The 18,163-nt window shown below is 48.6% G+C and overlaps 1 protein-coding gene and 1 long non-coding RNA gene across 10 annotated transcripts in view; one reads left to right on the plus strand and one right to left on the minus strand.

Annotated features, from left to right (window-relative positions):
* BCAS3 (BCAS3 microtubule associated cell migration factor) overlaps positions 1 to 14,088 on the plus strand; it is a 470,437-nt gene extending 456,349 nt beyond the window's left edge. For 5 of the 7 annotated variants that reach the window (XM_081172929.1, XM_081172926.1, XM_081172923.1 and 2 more), the window contains one exon: positions 12,954 to 14,088. In XM_081172929.1, coding sequence (XP_081029055.1) covers positions 12,954 to 13,102 — 149 coding nt within the window. In that variant the 3' untranslated portion in view covers positions 13,103 to 14,088. Of the gene's footprint in view, positions 1 to 6,209; positions 6,301 to 12,953 lie in introns of all 7 variants that reach the window. The other 2 variants (XM_081172924.1, XM_081172927.1) reach the window with 2 other exon arrangements.
* On the minus strand, positions 1,542 to 13,047 carry LOC308574903. Of its 3 annotated transcripts, XR_014002610.1 has the most exons (5): positions 12,907 to 13,047; positions 11,983 to 12,609; positions 11,762 to 11,890; positions 6,458 to 7,696; positions 1,542 to 4,716 (listed from the first exon to the last, which is right to left on the minus strand). It is a non-coding gene; the product is annotated as an uncharacterized lncRNA (long non-coding RNA). The 3 variants fall into 3 exon arrangements; XR_014002608.1 differs by lacking the exon at positions 11,762 to 11,890 and having other exon boundaries at positions 12,493 to 12,609; XR_014002609.1 differs by lacking the exon at positions 11,762 to 11,890.
* Positions 14,089 to 18,163: the final 4,075 nt, after the last annotated feature.

The following is an 18,163-nucleotide window of genomic DNA, read 5'->3' on the forward strand; positions in this document are numbered from 1 at the left end:
TCACAGCTTGCGAGTATGTTACGGTCTGTGGTTCAGCTGTTTGACTGGCAGTGTCCTCAAGGGGTTGCAGAGTGTCAACTGACTACGGCTTTTTGATGGGTGTCAGATGGATATTTGAAACATCAGGCAACCATGTCACCCCCAACCCAACCCACTTCAGGCAGACTGGAGCTTGGAACAGACAGAGAGCTGTTGCTTCAGCAGTGAAGCAGCTCGGGCAGAGTTTATATTGGGAGTTTAGGGCTCCATTCCCTTCCTGGCTGTCTGCCAGGCCCTGATCCAGGCAAGTGCTTCCATACACTTCCTCCTCCTCCTGAGGAGCCTCACATAAATCTAGCGGGACCTAAGCTGCTGCCTGACTCATCTCCTCTACTCTGTGGGACGAGAGTCTGAGAGATGGTCAGGCATCCAGGCCACTGGTGTGGGGACCTTTAGCCCTGAACAGAAGGGTCCAGATTCAGTGGCCCTTCGGAGTCTCTATGGAGCTCTGCTAGGGGGTCCTGCTCCCCATCACTTGAAGAGACCTCATCTTCCAAGGCCTGGAAGGGTAAAACATGAGCAGTCTCGACTACATCAGTCTGACCACCCCCTTTAAAAAATACCTCTGCATTTATAAAAAGAGCACATGGGAAAGGCTGAGCATAGCCCTCTCCTCAATTTATTATTTTGCTGCATGTAAGGGATTTTTTTTTAAGTGGTAAAGCTTATAAAATGGGGGAAGGCTTTACAGCCCATGGGCATTTCTTCATTTGCTTGGCTTGGCCTGGGCAAGATAGTGAGGCCAGGAAGGGGAGTCATTCTCAGCACCCGGACCTGAGGTCCCCATCCCTGATGCTATAAAAACATGATATTCTTTGCCACGCACAGCCTGAAATGGTCCAGTCCTGGAGGTTTACCCTTTGGTCAGGCTGATGGTGTCATCGTTGGGCTTCTGCTCCCATTAGCATTTTCCAGTAGGTAACTTACTCTCCATGTCTTACTTGCTAAAACTAGATGCTCGTTAAAGGATCCAGAAACACAAATAACCTCAAAATTGGAAAAGTGTGGGAGGAGAGGGAGACCAGGTCTTACACATGAAAGGAGTTGCTAAAATTTTGAGGTTAAAGTGTGTCTGAAATCCCTTCGTCAGCATATCAGTCAAATGAAGCTCAGACCATGATGTAATTGCCTGATTTAGGAACTTTGTACCTACGAGCCAGCTTTTCTTCCATTTTCCCTAGACAGTTGGGTTGACACAGCAGTAAAGACACCGTGGGAGGCAGTATGCCTCCAAATGCCAGATGCTGGGAGTCACACGCTGGGGTGTGCTCTTGTGTTCAGGTCCTGCTTGCAAGATTTCCATAAGCATCTGATTGGCCACTTGGAGAACAGGATACTGGACTAGATGGGCCTTTGGCCGGATCCAGCGGGGCTCCATCTGATGTTTCTGTAAAGTACTTCTTGCCATAACACTTTTTTAGGTTGGCAGCAGTGGAGTTTTCAAAGGATCACAAGTGATCAAATTTTGCCCAGAACTAATTTATAAATTATTAACAATAATCTTACTTTTCATTGTTATTTATTTCTTGCATTGATATACTGGCACAGGTATGTGCGCGCGCGCATATAGATCACTTAATGCCAAGAGAAGCTGAAATTACACTGTCTTAAGTAGTTGCTTAAAAGCAGGCAATAAGGTATGGGGGAAACACACCTTGGGGGGACGGGACTGTTCCATAACACTCCCATTTAAAGGATCTTTTCTTATTCCCAACATCTTTCAGCAGCAGAATCACAAGGATCTCAAAGCAGACTGGAGAGCTTAAAAGAGAGGAAATAGTCCCCGAGAGGCCCCGCTTCCCAACTGTTATGGGCAGGGATGGCAAACCTGTGGTCCTGAGAGGTAGTTGGGCCACTGCACCCATGGGATGTACTGCCTAGGGGTTATGAGAGTTGAAGGGCCACATATTCCCATTTCTGGTTTAGGTCTGCAGGGCAGGGGGTGGGGAACCTTTGTCAACCCAGTGGCTGACTCAAGGGTAACAGGGGGACACAGGTCAGTAGCAAAAGTGGCCAGAGCAACCAGTGTGAGCTGTACTTTGTACAGGTTACATTCCAGCCATGCAAACATCAGGCCTGATCTCAGTCCAAGGACTCAGGCCATCAGGCAGAAACTCTCAAGGAGGGCACGGAGCAGGGCCAGGATGGGGTCCAGGGAGGGTCTTGAGGGCCACATAGTGGGCTGCATGTTCCTCCAGGTCTGATGTTGCCCACATTAAAGGGTTCTGCTGGTTGTGCAGAGAGATGTGTGATGTAAACGCCGAGAAGCAGGAAACAACTCCCTTTCCCCCAAAGCACACAGCGACATAAATGGGATTATCGTGCCTATTGTGGAGGGAATTGTTTCTCTAAAACACTTGCTCCTTTATCTAGTGTACTTTTAACCTTCCAGAAATTGTGCCGAGTCAAACTTGGAGAAGTTCCAAAGGGCTGAAGACTAAAGCTTTGACAGACCAAGTCATCAGTGCTCTGTTAACAAAAAGGGGAAAAAACCACAAAAGCCTTTAAAAAAATAAATAAATCCTGAACTAAATCTATTTTTGTCAAAGGAAGGGGGATGGGTGGAAAACTCTCTCATCTGAAATCCCTGTTGTGGTCTATTTGGATATCTGTCAAACTGTATGGCTTCCTTGCTTCTCCATACATGGCTCATTTATCTTAACGGAGCATTGATACTCAGTGGTGTGCAAAATGTTTTTTAAATGTTGGATTTGATGACAAACCTGCTCCTTGCTTCAGTATTCATGCGGGCTTTTGTGCATCCCATAATTATGTGATCGTTCCCACACAAACCAATGAAGGGTTTGACATTGGGTGCAGCCTTTGGTGTTCTGTGAGAGTCTCATCTGCAGTAGTACCTTGGTTTACAAACTTAATCCATTCCGGAAGTCCATTCTTAAAGCGTTCTTAAACCAAGGTGTGCTTTCCCAAAGCAGCAGGGGACTCAATTTACAAATGGAACACACTCAACAGGAAGCGAAACATGTTCTGCTTCCAAGGCAAAGTTCACAAACCAAAACACCTACTTCCAGGTTTGCAGTGTTCTTAATCCAGGTTGTTCATAAACTAAGATGTTCTTAAGCCAAGGTACCACTTTATTCTGTTTCAGGAGAGAAAAACTAAAGTTTCTAGTCTTTGTGGATGGGCTTAACAAAGTATTCTGTTTATAGGGCTGCTGTGAGGATGAATCAATTCACTCTACCCTGAGCTGAGTATCTGAGTAACAGTGGAGTCAGATGGTGCCTTGGCTTCCTCAATTAATGTTTTAGAAGGCTATAGGAGGGACATAATTTGTCTAAAATCACAGGGAGGGGCAGAAATCAGGGAGTTATGGATTTCCTTAAAGATTCCCCTGAACCTTTCCTCCCATAATCTCGTATCAACCTGCCAGTGTGTTGAGAGATGAGGCCCTCTTGGCTGTCCTTATACTCAAGTAAGCATGGTTTAAGGTGCCAAGGAAGGGACTTTTCAGTGGTGGTTCCTTGCCTGTGAAACTCACTCCCTACGGAGGTATGCCTGGCCCCACCTCTTCATAGTTTAAGGTGACTGGTTAAGACACACTTTCCAGCTAGAATTTGCAGGAAACCTAATTGGACAAATGGCTTAGTTAGATGAGTAAATTGCAGTTTGGTGGCTTGTTATGAGTTGTGTTGTTAATTTAAGGGTGTGGGGGTTCACACATGTATTCTTTTAATCTTATCTGATTTAGTCATAAGCCACCCTAAGGCTTGTGCACAGGGCAGTATGTGACCCGAATGAATGACCTGAACGGTGCCTGAACTTCTAGGAAGAGCAGGGTGGACGGGTGGATAAGCTCACCAGGCCAGCAGGCGCCACTTCCCATTGTCCCCACTCCTGCCACCATTGGAGGTCTTGTTCCTTTTAGAAACGCCATCGTCAGGGTGCATCTCAGCATAATTCAGCACTGGGATTTGAAGGGGGGGAGGAACATTAGTCGAGCTTCAGAAAGCCCAGCGCTGTGAAAAGTGACTGACGTGTGAAAACGAGGCTACAATTAGTTCTTTCCACCAGCGCTCTCCCATTCAGTCTGGGGTCACTCCTTCGGCAAGCCGGGCACGCTTGAGCCTAATGCGTCGTGACAGGTGGAGAGGAGGAAGGAGAATCCTGGGATCCGAAGTTGTGCCTGCCGCCGCTCTGCTTCCCCCGCCGCCGACACATCGGCCCCGACTGTCATTGTATCATTTCGTCCACCCTGCGCCTCTGCAGGAAATTGTGCAACCCTGGCAGGGCGGGCGGCACAGCTTTTGGAGCAAGTCCCTTTCTCCCCGTCCCCCAGTATCCTCCCTCTTCATCCCCAAGTAGGATATTTCTTGAATCTTCTACTCAGCAATTCCTTCTGTCAGGGAAAGCGGGAGAAAGGAAAAACCATTAGGAGGGCTAATACACCAGAGAGCAGATTCCACAGTTGAGAGAGAGAGAAAGACGGAAAGGGGGGAGAGGCAGAACAATTTATGAGTGTTCCAGGCATCGGAGGGCTACATAGAGTTTCTGAGCAGGCCCCGGATTAATGTCCCGTATAAAAATGGTTTCAGGTTTAAGCAAAGCCAGCCGGGACCTTCTTTCCTTTTAAGATTTCCGTGGAGTCCTTTGATGGCTTCTGGGTCCCAGTCAGACAAAAGATAATGACTGATGGCAACTCCATGTTCCAAGGAGATCCTAAAAGCAAAGGCGAATGAAAATTGGTTATATCCAGCTGTTCTCAGACTGTCCCAGCCGCCAATTTAAGGTTTTTTTCTCCACTTACCCAGGAAGACTAATGCAAGGACACAGGGGTTGGCTTAATACAGGGATGCAGAACTTCTGGCCCAACGGATTTTGCTGGACTGCAACTGTCATCATATAAATTGGTAAAATAATTATAATCCCCGACGGCTGGCCATTGAGAATGGAGCCTGAGAACATCTGGAGAGCCACAGGTCCCTCATCCCTGGCCTTATACCATGTCAGACTAACTAGGCATTTTCTACCTTCTTCCAGCTAACTAGGCATTTTATACCAATCTTCCCCAACCTGGTCCCCTCTGGAGCTTCAGGTCCAGAAACCAAACATGGTCCTCCAAGCCTTTCTGTCTGGCCCTCAAGACTCTCCCCATACCCCACACCATCTCTGCAAGCCACATCCCTCACTAACCCTCCTTCACCCTCTCTGTGCTTCTCTGCCTGGCTGAGTTGTGTATTTTAACTTGCCTGGGCGGAGGGTCGAGAGAGAGGAGCATGTGTAGAAACTAACCCACTGTAAAATTTACTCATCGCTCCACCCAATTTTGCACCTGGCTCCATCCACCAATGGCATGGGAACTCTGGGTAGCTGCCCAGAAAGGAATGTGACCTTCAGGCTGAAAAAGCTTCCCCACCCCAGCCTAGATGAAGTGCTTTGAAAGGGGGATATAAATGTCTAAAATATTAATGTTGTTGTTGTTGCTGCTGCTGCTGCTGCTGTTGTTGTTGTTGCTGCTGCTGCTGTAGCCCATCTTTCTTCTAAGGTGCTTACTCAAGGTGGTATACTTGATGCTCCCCCACTCCCCATTTTATCCTTACAACAACCCTGTAGGTAGGTCAAACTGAGAGACAGTGACTAGCCCAATGTTGCCCAGGGAGCTCCAACAGTCGAGTTAGGATTTGAACCAGTAGGCTTTCTCATTGTAAAATGAGAATGGTGTACCTTGTACATTTCCCCTGGCACTGAGGAATGCTCCCTGTTATTTGACAGCAACTGCATTTGTGTGTACAACTCTATAATCAGGACCAACAGGCATAGCTGACCTTCCATGATAAGCATAAGGTTGTCAGGGATTGTTGTCTCTCTACTTTTGTGTTATGCCATGCTCTCTGCGGCAACCATTTTGTGAGCGGCATCCTCGGCGCTCCCTCAAAATTCAAAATGCGCCCAGTAATCCAAAAAGGTTGGCCATCCCTGGACTAGTCTGACACACCGCTATACCACACCAGCTCTTATTAGGGCTGCAAATATTTAATTATCACAGAGCAAACTCAGTACTCCAAGTCCCACTCCTTAATGACAAATAACCAAATCTCCAAACTTGCAGCAAATTTGACCTTCTCTGAACATCTTTACTGCTTTGGGGCTTCTTTAGAAAAAATGTCATCGTCCCCCCCTCCAAATGAACACAGCACTCTGTTTATCCACAGAACAGGCACTGCAACCATCGCCGCATCCAAACGCAACCACTCCCAAACACCTCAGCCCAAATGTAGCAGGACCACCTGTAAGGTTGAGAAGGTAATTCCTGTTTCTTAAAACAAAAACGCAAACATCCAGCCACATCCAGTGCTCTCTTCCATCCACGAAGTCAAAAGATGCCCGTCAAAGTAAGGTAAGTATCACCATCCCACTTCAATAATTTCCAGAGAGGCGACGCAGGCAAGTTCCACTGTACCTAGAACGACTCCAGGTGGATGTTCCCAATCTCTTCAACCGCTCGCTCTCTCCTTCCCCGTCTCTTTCTGGTTCTGAGGGTCCTATGGGCTTCTGGTAGTCCAACTTTTGGGATATGTTCAGGGCTACAACGTAGCTACTGCACATGTAAGGCGAGTGATAGACACATGGTGATTGGCACTGGTCTCTCCTGTTCTTTAAAGGAGGACAGCACGGTAGGATGCAAGACCTCTGGCTTTAGCATGGCTGGAATGTAGCCTGCTGTGAAAAATAAGTGTCACAGTTATGGATCCAGCCACTTTTGCCTCAGGCCCCACCAATTACTGGCATGCGGCCCCCAGAATGTTCCCCAGGAGGGAAAGCAGCCCCTCCATAGCAGACCTCTCATGATGATCTCTCATCAATAGCCTTCTCTTCCACCCTTCTCTTAATATCCTTTCAAAGCCATCCTGTGAGAACAGATTCCAGAATTTGTAGCTAGGCTGAGAAAGACGGTGATTAACTCCACGTCAGCCAGTGAGCTTCATGGCTGACTGAGGAGCTCAACCTGCACCTCCCTGGTCCTAGACGAACCCCCAATCCCTTGAGGGTCTTTGGACCACCACCACCACCCAAACACACCCTGCCTATCATAGCAGATGTGCTGCTGTTACTCACAAACATGATTCTCCCACCTGCCAGTCAAAAGTGGTACAGTCCAGTCTGCTGCCCTGGGACTCTACTGCCTCATTCCCATCTCATTATGCCATAGGACAGTCCATTGTGATTCATCATATGATTTCACCTGGTGAGAATTTAGAGTCAGGTGCAATGAATTTTGACTGGAGAAAATTTCTTGCGGGAACTCTTCACCCATATATATTTGCACTTAGCTTTCTTTAACCACCTGCTCAGAATATTTAACTTCCTGCCTCCTTGACTGTCCCTTGTGTTTCCCCAATATTTGGTTCAAAACTGAGTTTCAAGCATGTCAAACTTCTGCTGCGCCGACTGCTTAACTGGTTGCTCTTGGGCTGATGAGGTTTCCACTGTGCTGGTGCTGCAGCTCACAATCATTCTCACCTTGAAAGTGGAGGTGGGATGGTTGTTCTCTCTCTCTCTCTCTCTTTAAATGTCTCTTTTTCACGCTTTCTTGCTTTGGTTGGGTGTCCCGTGGCAGTTACTAAGAGCTCTTGGTATTGATCTGCCTGTGCCAAAAATACTTACTGGGGGCGGGGAATTAAGCTTGTCATCTACAGAACTGTGGGAGGAAACAGGTCAAAAGAGGTTGATGGAGAGGCATGCACACCAGCTGTTGAACAGGAAAGGCAAAGGGTACTTAGCCAGGGCAAAAGTGGAGGGATCCTCAACGCAAGAGGCTGCCTGACACACAATGCTGGAATAAGGAGGGCAGAAAGATGGGAAGCTGCTTCTGAGGGGTCCCAGCAGGTGGTGGCTATCACAACTTGTGAGCTTCCTGGATTACTGGTGGGGAACCTGCTGCCCGCCCTCCAGATGTTGCTGGACTACAGCTCCCATCATTGGAACATAGCCTGCAGCTGGATCAGGCCAAAGGCCCATCTAGTCCACCATCCTGTTCTCACAATGGCCAACCAATGGCCCCAATGGGAAGCCCTCAAGCAGAACTGGAACGCAATAGCAACCCTCCCCCTTGTGATTCCCAGCAACCAGTATCGCCTCTGACACTGGAGGTAGTATACAGCCATAATGGCTAGCAGACACTGATAGTCTTATCCACCATGAATTTGTTCAGGGGCGCCGACTTATAAAAAATATTGGGGGGGCCCATACCGGGGTCCTGCCGCTGGTTCGCTCGGGTAGCCGGGAGAACGCAGTTCGAGGTGGCGGTGTTGGGGAGAGACCCTCGCTCAGGGCGCCACTAGACTTGGCGGCCGGCGGCCTATCTGGGGGGTTTTGGAGCGTATTTCGGCGGAGCGATTGGGGAGGAGGGGGCTTGTTGCCGGATTCTTCAGCTGAGCCAGAGATCCGCTGCTGGGGGTCCCTGGGCCGAGTTGTGAGCACGGCCTGCTGAAGGGAGATCCAGCCGATTGCGCGACGGGGACGGCCGGGGCTCTCTGGCTAGGGCGCGCGGCTGGCTGGCTGGCGAGGGAGCAGGTGGGGAGGAGGCGGGGGTCCTCACTCTCTTAGGAAACGCACCCGCGCGCCCGATTGCCACGAAGTCCGAAGGGTGCGTGTGTGGAATTAAAAAGCAAAAACGAGATACGGGCAGGGCAGGCAAAGAGTTTTCTGCAAGAGGATGGAGGGCAGGTTGAAGAGAAAATCACTCAGGATGAGACAGTCAAATCAGCCATGATAAAATGGGCTCAGGATATTGGGTATAACATCATGTTTGAGGACTGGGAAAGGTTATGGACCACCGGAATGAAATTCACGGCATGTAATGCCTTGAAGGAAAATATTATGAAAATGATTTATAGGTGGTACATGACCCCAGTCAAGCTTGCAAAAATATATCACCTGTCTGATAATAAATGTTGGAAATGTAAGGAGGCTGAAGGGACATTCTTTCACCTCTGGTGGACTTGTCCAAAAGTGAAGACCTTCTGGGAAATGATCTATAATGAGTTAAAAAAGGTATTTAAGTATACCTTTCCCAAGAAACCAGAGGCCTTCCTCTTGGGCATTGTTGGCCAGAAAGTGTTAAAGAAGGATAGAACTTTCTTTATGTATGCAACTACAGCAGCAAGAATACTTATCGCAAAATATTGGAAGACACAAGATTTGCCCACACTGGAAGAGTGGCAGACGCAATTGATGGACTACATGGAACTGGCTGAAATGACTGGCAGAATCCGAGATTTGGGAGAAGAAACAACGGAAGAGGACTGGAAAAAATTTAAGGACTATTTACAAAAACAATATAAGTTGTATGAATGTTAAAAATTTACACGATTCGGAAACTATAGCTTCAGCAATTAGATTTGGGAAACAGGAAATTATATTTTAAGTAAGAAAAGGTCAAAATCTAAGGTAATACTATGTTTAATTTAAGATATAAGTAACTGATGAAAAGTATGTTAAATTTAGAGGTATAGTATTTGAAAAGTACAAAATAAGGTACGAAACAAGGTAATAATTTGCTGATATCTTTATTATAAAGAATGCAGGGTAAGGGAGATGCGAGGAAGTCCAGTTAGTTATATAAAAAATGTGTTGAATGGTTGGTTTTCTTTTCTTCTTTTTCTTTTTTTCTTTTTCTTGTTCTTTTACTTTTTTCTTCAGTGTATGTTTCTAACTTTGTATTTGAAAACTTAATAAAATATTTATATATATAAAAAAAGAGAGAAAATCCTTTCGCTTTTCTGGGGCGCAGGGAAGTCTCAGAGCCGGAGGTTGGGGAAGGGACCCCCTTTGCTCTGCCCTCTTCTCCCGTCTTAGATTCGCATGGGGGTCCCCGCCCGAGCTTGCCTGGCCACCGGGCCACACAAGGGCCGCGCTCTACGCGGCACACCTTGCTAGCCGCGCAGCTGTCCTCCGCGGCTGCGGAGCGGCCCTGCGCCGGTGCCCAGCCCCTCTGGGCGCCCGCTGCGCTGCCAATGACAAGCGGGCGACGTCGCGTGCGGGGAAGGCGTCGCTTTCTTTCCCGATCCTGCATCCTCCCAGTCTTCCAGCCCTTTTTTGGGTTGGAAGCTCGTCTCGTTCGCCCTTCTCCTTTCTTCACCCTGCGCGCAATTTTCCTCCCTCGTCTCCCTCCTCATTTCTCCTTCCTTCCTGACTGACTGACTGACGGGCTTGGGCTCGGGCTCGGGCTCGGGCTCCGGGTGGGGCTCGGGCTCGGGCTCGGGCTCGGGCAGCCACAGCGTCGGCGGTGTTGGCGATCGGCGGCGCGGGGGGATGGCCCTCCCGGGGGAGCCGGCGCTGCTCAATGGGGTTGCCAAGGAGACAGGCCGGCCGCCCCCCTCCCCCGGCCCGGCGCCCCCCGCCGCGCCGGTGCCCGTTATCGAGCTGGTGCGCGCCGGGCGCCCTATAAAAGCCGCGGACGCGCCCACCGCCGCCCGAGATTATTGGGGGGGCTGAGCCCCCCCAAACGAATTTTTGAGGGGGCTCGGGCCCCCTCAAGCCCCATGGAGTCGGCGCCTATGAATTTGTTAAACCCACTTTTTCAAAGCTATCCAAGTATTTGGCCATCACAACATCCTGTGAGAGCCTGACCACTGGCCATGCTGTCTAGGGCCAGTGGGAGTCAATGTCCAACAATGTCTGGAGGGTTACAGGTGCTCTAGCCCTGATATGTAGGTGGGGCACTGTTGGCACCTTCAGTGCTGGGGTGGGTGGATCAGGAGTCCCATGCCCATTCTGGGCAGCACAGTTTAACAAGGGCACTGGTGAGTGTGTCCAAAGGAGGAGGGACCAGGAGAATGGGGGAGTCTCAAAACCAAGAAGAAAAATGGTTGGAAGAGGTGGACCTATTTAGCCTGGCGTAGAGAAGGACAAGGGGAAACACAACAGCAGGCTCCAAGTATCGGAGGGTCTGCCACGCAGCAGATGGAGAAAAATGGCTCTTTCTTGCCCCAGAGGGCAAGACTAGAAGTTATGACTGGAAATAGCAGAGAAGCAGTCTTTGGGTAAATATTCAGACCATGGCTCCCATCATCCCTTCCCAATTACCATGCTGTCTGGGACTCATGGGACTTATAGTCCAACACTACCCGTGCATTAGGAGAAACTTCCTACAAATGAAAGCAGTTTGACAGCAAAGCAGGCTGCCTCAGGAGGTGGCGCACTGTCCTCTGGAGGGATGAAGCAACGGTTGAAGGGCCACCCTGCAGGCAGGCTGTCATTGCAAGGTTCTTGCAATGAGTGGGTTGGACCAGATGTCCTCATCTAATTCTATGACCTCTGTGGTTTCAGACCAGAGCCTTTCTGAGCCCAACCTGGAAACGCCAGGGATGAACTTGGGACTTTCCATGTGTCATCTTAAGGAAGGGGGCTGATGCTCTGCTACTGAGCTACTGCTTCATTCCCTGAAATGTATCCTAACATTTCTGCCCTTCAGCTGTAACAGATGGTGCCCTTTAGGACTGGTAAGGCAGGAAACTGGGAGGCCAACAGTAGGTGGAGCCAGAGATAGGGGAAGCAAGTGCCGATGGCAGGCGGAGCCAACTAGATATAGCTTTGTCCCTGTCCTCCTCCATAGAAGGGCAAAACCAAGACTAAGGGAAGTTTCAGCCAGTGCCATCCCCTGGGCTGGTTGTAAGAAAGAAGGCAGGAAGAAGGGGCTGGCTGAGGGCAGGCACTGCCCCATTTGCCCTAATGGACCAGCTTCCGCTGCCCCTCAGGTCACCTCCTCCTCACCCCAAAGAGCTTCTCTCTGCTTTGGCAAGCAGGTCACTCATCCATCTTCACAGACAAGCAGGATTCAGCAAATATTAACATCTGCTTCCCTGTTCCCAACCTTGCTTTTTCCTTCTTTCTGTTAAAAAAGAAAAAAAGAAATGCAACATTGGCATGAAAATCAATACTAGGTTGTTGGGTTTGTTTTTTCTTTAAAGGAAGACAGGGAACCTTGTAAGGAGTTCAGAAGCCAAAAAAGCAATGTTTGGGCGGAGCTGTTGCCCACATTCCGTCTCCCTGCTGACGGCGACCCGTGGAGTGACGCGAGATGTTTAACCAGAGCCAGCTGTGAGCGAGGGGGAGATAAAAGGAGCCAAATCAGACAGGATAAGACCAGCATTAGTGCGGAATATGCTACTCATTGCAGAGCTACACTGCAGTTTTGCAATCCCTGAACTCAATGGGAGAATAAGGATATACATACACGTATGCGTAATTTTATCTGTACGTTGCCTTTCCACAGTTCAAACCATGCTCAAGGCGGCTTACAACATGAAACAAATACACAACCACAACATAGCAAAAGTAGTCAAAAATTGATAAATGAATCATTAAAAAATACAAAACCAAACTGAACAATTCCCACATAAATCACAACAAAATCTAAAATAAAAATACAAAAAACCAGCAGCGCTCAACAAGGAAACCCAAACACCCCAGCCTACTGTTCAGCAACCTCACCTTTTTTAGTTGGAGTCAGTCCGGGCCCCAACCCTCCCAAGCCAGGTGGGAAAAGCCTGCAAGGAATGGAGCAGATCTCCCAGGACTCACAGCCAAGTTGGTCTCTGGCCTCTTCAGCTTTTGTAGGAATAAAACAGAGAAGGGAGAACCATGCACACTTGAACTCCTTGGAGGAATATAAATGTAACAAATATACAATAAACCTGGACTGGCCATGAGAGGTGGCCGGGGGGGGGGCGGGGCAGGGAGTGATTGAAGTTATTCCTATCTCCTAAAATGGGGGAGGGGACACACCACATACAAACCTACCTTGTACCCCAGACGGGTGAATGTAAACCAAGCCCAACCATACAGTTACACACCCCCTCGTAAGCCCCTCCATGGCGTTCTAATGTCTGTCCTTTCTCTTTTTACCTGAAGCACTGACCAGAGTGGTGCCGCCTTCTCTCTCCCCACTACAGAGCTACAGCGAGAAGGAAGCATCGAGACGCTCAGCAATAGCTCGGGCTCCACCAGCGGAAGCATTCCACGCACCTTTGACGGATACCGGTCGCCTCTCCCGACCAACGAGAGCCAGCCATTGAGCCTCTTCCCGACAGGCTTCCCGTAAACAACTCCCGGCGTTCCTGAAGCAAAATAACAATAATCCTGCAGGACAACGACATGATGCGCCGGATAAACTCTTGATGTGCGTTCACCCCAGTGGCTGGCTCCGATGCTGGGTGGTTCTTGTCACCCTAACCAACGCCACGTCCGCTTTCCGCACTTCCAGAACTGTATGAACAAATTTCTGATTTGCTGCACCGTGCAATATATAAACGAGACTCTCCTCTTTTAATCCTAATGGCTTTTCTAGTACAGGGAAATGGCTGTTTCGAATAAGTATTTTAAGCAACTTTTATGTTCTTGTAACCATAATCTGCTTCCCCACTCCGCGCATCATCCCTAAACCTCAGATGAGGGAAACATCTGTGGCCCAGCAGCTGTTGCGGGACTTTAACTTCCATCTGCCCCAGCTAGCACAGTCAGTGATCAGGGAAGATGGGAGTTGTAGTCCGGCAATGTCCAGAGAGCCACAGGGTTACCTACCCTTGTCAAAAGGAGACTCGCGTCTCTAAACCTGAATTTACTGCCAGCCTTCATTTTGTAACAATTAAAGCTGCTACCCCTATTTGGGAAATGGCGTCATAATTCTGAAGAATGAGGCTCATATAAATTGAGGCTGTCAGCATGCAACACTTTGCAAATGTATGAAACAGTGACAGATTGATTACTGGAAGGGGATATATTGGAGGACAAGCTCCAAAGGGGACACTGGTTTCTTTGCAATACTGATCTTGTTTCTTCATCCCTCCTCCCCGGCAAGATTTTAAATTGATACCAGGAGTATTACAAGCAAAGGAAGTATCTTCTCTTTTCTTTTGTCCTTGGGAAGGATGATCTCTGATGATTCCATGTATTTTAGAAACGTACTTCATCTGATTAACTCCAGTGGGAAATCCTTCTCGTTGAACTATTATAACATTGTTCCTTGGAACTCCTCCTATCTTATCCAAAAATGCATGTGATCTTAAATAAATCTCTGTGGTGAAAGGATCTTGTTTATATTTTTGTGCCGAGGTCATTTTGGTGGTGTTGGTGGAGGCTGTGGGCTACAAAGAATCTATAAAGTTGCTTTATACAGAGTCAGATCATTGATGCATCTAGCTCAGCACTGTCCACACGGACTAGCAGTAGCTTGCCAGAATTTCAGGCAGGAAGCCTTCCCCAGCCCTCCTTGGAGAAGCTGCCTGGGACTGAACCTGGGAACTTCTACATGCAAGGCAGGTGCTCTGTCCCAGAGTTATAGCCCTTCTGCTTCCAGCTCTGTACCACCTGTGGCACAGTAACCCTGGTCACGGCCAACTGCCCAGTGTTAGAAACTCAGATATATAAGCTAGGCGCCAAGTTTACAGTTGCTAAAATGGAATGCCTAGTTGCCATTTTGGGGCCAGAATCATTCATTCTGATTGTGCAGATAAAATAAAATGGATAGAATTCTACAAGATGTGTTGCTAGTGTGTGAAAACAGCCAAGATCCAAGGATCCCCAGGCACGCAACTCCAGATGGTGGAGAACATCCTGGCACCCAGGCATCTTCACCTGGTCGCAAGTGGCCAATAGCCAGGTGCCCACATACCTGTACCCGCATATCTGGAAGTAAACCCCATTAAACACAAAGAGATTTACTTCTGAGTAGTACCACTGCACTCTAAGTTAACTATACAGTGAATTCTTAATGAGTGCCTGAGCCTAAGCCTCTTTGCAAAGTTTTCACATTTTTCATTTGCCTTTTTTTTTTGGTGCGGGGGTCTTTAACATCCATACACCTTTACTATGAAGTATCCACAGAGAATAACTTCTGTGGTGTCTCAGATGAACCCACCCCAGAAATGATGCATCCTGGTTGCTAGAGGAAAGGCAAACAACAAAAATTATATGGACCTAAAAAATGAGGCAGAAGTAAGATAAGTGCACTAAAGGGGAAGGGAAAACAGCAGCTCTTTAGGACCCCAGCAACTGCTGCAGCCTGGTGTCCAAAGAGCTCACTTGCCAAGCAGAACTCTGACTTCACTTATTGGCTATTAAAAAAAACAGGCAGGCAGGAGCAGCCAAGCTGTTTCATCACACAGAAGTTGCTTAGAACAGTGTTTCCCAACCACTGTTCCGCGGCACACTAGTGTGCCGCGAGATGTTGCCTGGTGTGCCGCGAGATGTTGCCTGGAGGGAGGCGGGCAAGTCGGGCGGCGAGAGGCGGGGCGGCGGCGGCGAGGAGAGGCCGCCCAGCGCGGGGCTCTCGCCGTCTGCCTGCCTGGCTGCCTGCGAGCTCGGCAGGCAGCGCCTCCGTCCGCAGCGCCCGCCTCGCGGCTCTCATTCCCTGCCCCTGCCAAAGCTCACCCAGCCAAGCCGCGCTCTCCTTCCTGCCTCGCTTTGCTGCCTCCTCCCCACCCCCACCCCCAAAGCTTGGAGGTTCCCCGGCAAGGGGGAGGGGAAAAAATTGAAACTTACACTTTCGTGCGTCCCTCCCGGCGTGACGCTGCACGCTGACGTCACGGGGCTGTAATGGTGGTGTGCCTCGAGATTTTTTTCATCAAACAAGTGTGCCTTTGCCCAAAAAAGGTTGGGAAACACTGGCTTAGAAAGAAACCTTCATATTTTCTTTTGGAACTTTCTTTCTAGCAGGGCTAGACTTGCTCTTTTAAAAATGGAACTTCAGAATCTGTGTGTGCCAGTGGCTGTGGGCCTGGTATTCCCTGTACCTGCCTCTCAGTGGCCCTGCAAGCTCCTCTTAAGTTTCAATATCTCTACAAGGTCCTTTTCATTTCATTCTGTGTTTTTAACAGAGACTTATAAAGCTAGGTAAGGTTCTTCCAGGATTCAAAATATATTTGCCTACTTCACATGATGAAAGGACAAGGCATCTTGAGTTACACAGCAAAAAGGAAACGCATCCTGACCCACAAATCTTTTAACGCTTCCTCAGCTTTGTAGCAGATGGAAAATTGCCCTATTTTTTTCTTCTTTTGTGAAAAATAAAATAATTTATTTTTTTAAATGACATTTGCTCTTTGTCTCAGCACTATCGGCTTAGCATGTCCCAGATGGTGAGAAAAAGAACTGTCTATGCGTCTACATAAGAAACCACTAAAATATTGGGTTTCCAAAATTTTTGTTGTATCCCCAATCTCTTTCTCTTTCTTTCAAAATCGCAACCATGCAAATAAATGGGAAATTCTCAGAGTCTCTTTAATCTCTGCGTATTTTCTCCAGGAATAGCCCCCATCAAAATGGGCAACAGTCACTCCCAAACAACATGTGGTAAGAGAACACTTCATGGAACACACACAAAAGAATTGCGTAGACTCCCCAGAGCTCCATAGAGGAGAGATCTGGCTGCCACCACCCTGGACGATGCCCTGCTCTGTCTTTGCCTCTTTTTTAAAAAGCCTCTGCTGAGTATCTGGGGGTAATTCAGCCCTGGCTCTTAATGTGGCTGGATAAAATGAGTTGTTCCTGATATAGCTGCAGAAGGAGTAGGATTAAATTGGCCATCAGAGGATGTTGGGTTTCTGCAGGAATCCCTGATCTTTCCAGTCAGGAAGTGTGCCCGTCACCAGTGATTCATAAATATATGAGCATCACTGTTGGCATTATCGGGCCCCTATCATTAGTTATAGGGATGCGGGTGGCACTGTGGGTTAAACCACAGAGCCTAGGACTTGCTGATCAGAAGGTCGGTGGTTCGAATCCCCATGACGGAGTGAGCTCCTGTTGCTCGGTCCCTGCTCCTACCAACCTAGCAGTTCGAAAGCACGTCAAACTGCAAGTAGATAAATAGGCAGGAAGGTAAATGGCGTTTCCGTGCACTGCTCTGGTTTGCTAGAAGCGGCTTAGTCATGCTGGCCACATGACCCGGAAGCTGTACGCTGGCTCCCTCGGCCAATAAAGCGAGATGAGTGCCACAACCCCAGAGTTGGCCACGACTGGACCTAATGGTCAGGGGTCCCTTTACCTTTACCATTGGTCATACTGCAGGATGGGGGCACTGCTAAGCTCCTCCAGAGGCCTTTGGCCCTTCTCCTCCTCACAGCTACTGCCTAGCCACTCAAGACAGGTGAGGAACTGTTATCAACCCAAGGACCACATTTTCTTCTGGGCAACCTCCCAAGTGCCACATGCTAGAGGTGGACAAAGGCAAAAATGAGTGGTGCAACAAATGTAAATGCCACCTAGTTTCTAGACACACCCTACTCTATCCTACATCCAGACATGCGAGAAGCATTATCAGAATTCAAGGAGACATTTCAGCCAGGCAAAAACAACTAAGGAGGATACGAAGCAGGTTGGTGAGCGGTGTGACCTGGGGAGAAGGCAGAAGTCCAGAGAGAACCAGAGGGCCACAGTCAGGACCCATGGCTGAGGCTCCCCACCCCTGACTTAGAAGCACAGAACTGTAGAGTTGGAAGAGACTGGGGGGGTCCATCTAGTCCAACCCCCAATGCAGGAATTTTTTGTCCGATGCAGGGCTAGAATCCATGATTCTGAGATTAAGAGTGTCATGCTCTGCTGACAGGGCTATCCCAGGCTCTTGCCCTCTCCAAAATTGCAAGGAATGACAAGAGAATGTGGAGAAAGAAATCTCCATTTGCCTCCCCTTTCTACCCAATGGCACAGAGGGGACAGTTAGGGAAGGGGGAAAATGGTGACCACCAGGCTTAGTGGTGCTGCTGTTATGCAGCTGGTGGCTGCAGAGAGAAAGGGTAAGGTTAGGAGGACAGAAAGGCCGTTTTTCGTCCCTGTTTTCACCCCTGCAATCTTTCACACACCCCCAAAAGTAATTCAAGCCAAAGGCAATAATCTTTGGGCTTGGCCTTATGTTGTCATTTGTGTGTAGCACAGCAGACCTACCTACCTTTTTTGACAATCCCTTCCATTTCCTCCAAATATATGTTAGGGAATGGATTGGACCAAGCAAGGACCTCGTGAGCAAGTGGAACCAGCGAGGTTAAGCCAGTCCACTCCAGCACGGATTTTTTAACACAGTTCATGCCAAGGTCAGTTCCAAAAGTTCAATCACAATCCAGATTAACACATACAGGAGGGATTGTCAAAACCCGACGCTTCCTCCTCC

The sequence above is a fragment of the Podarcis bocagei genome (genome assembly GCF_964188305.1).
Source record: "Podarcis bocagei genome assembly, chromosome: 15".
Lineage (NCBI taxonomy): Eukaryota > Metazoa > Chordata > Lepidosauria > Squamata > Lacertidae > Podarcis > Podarcis bocagei.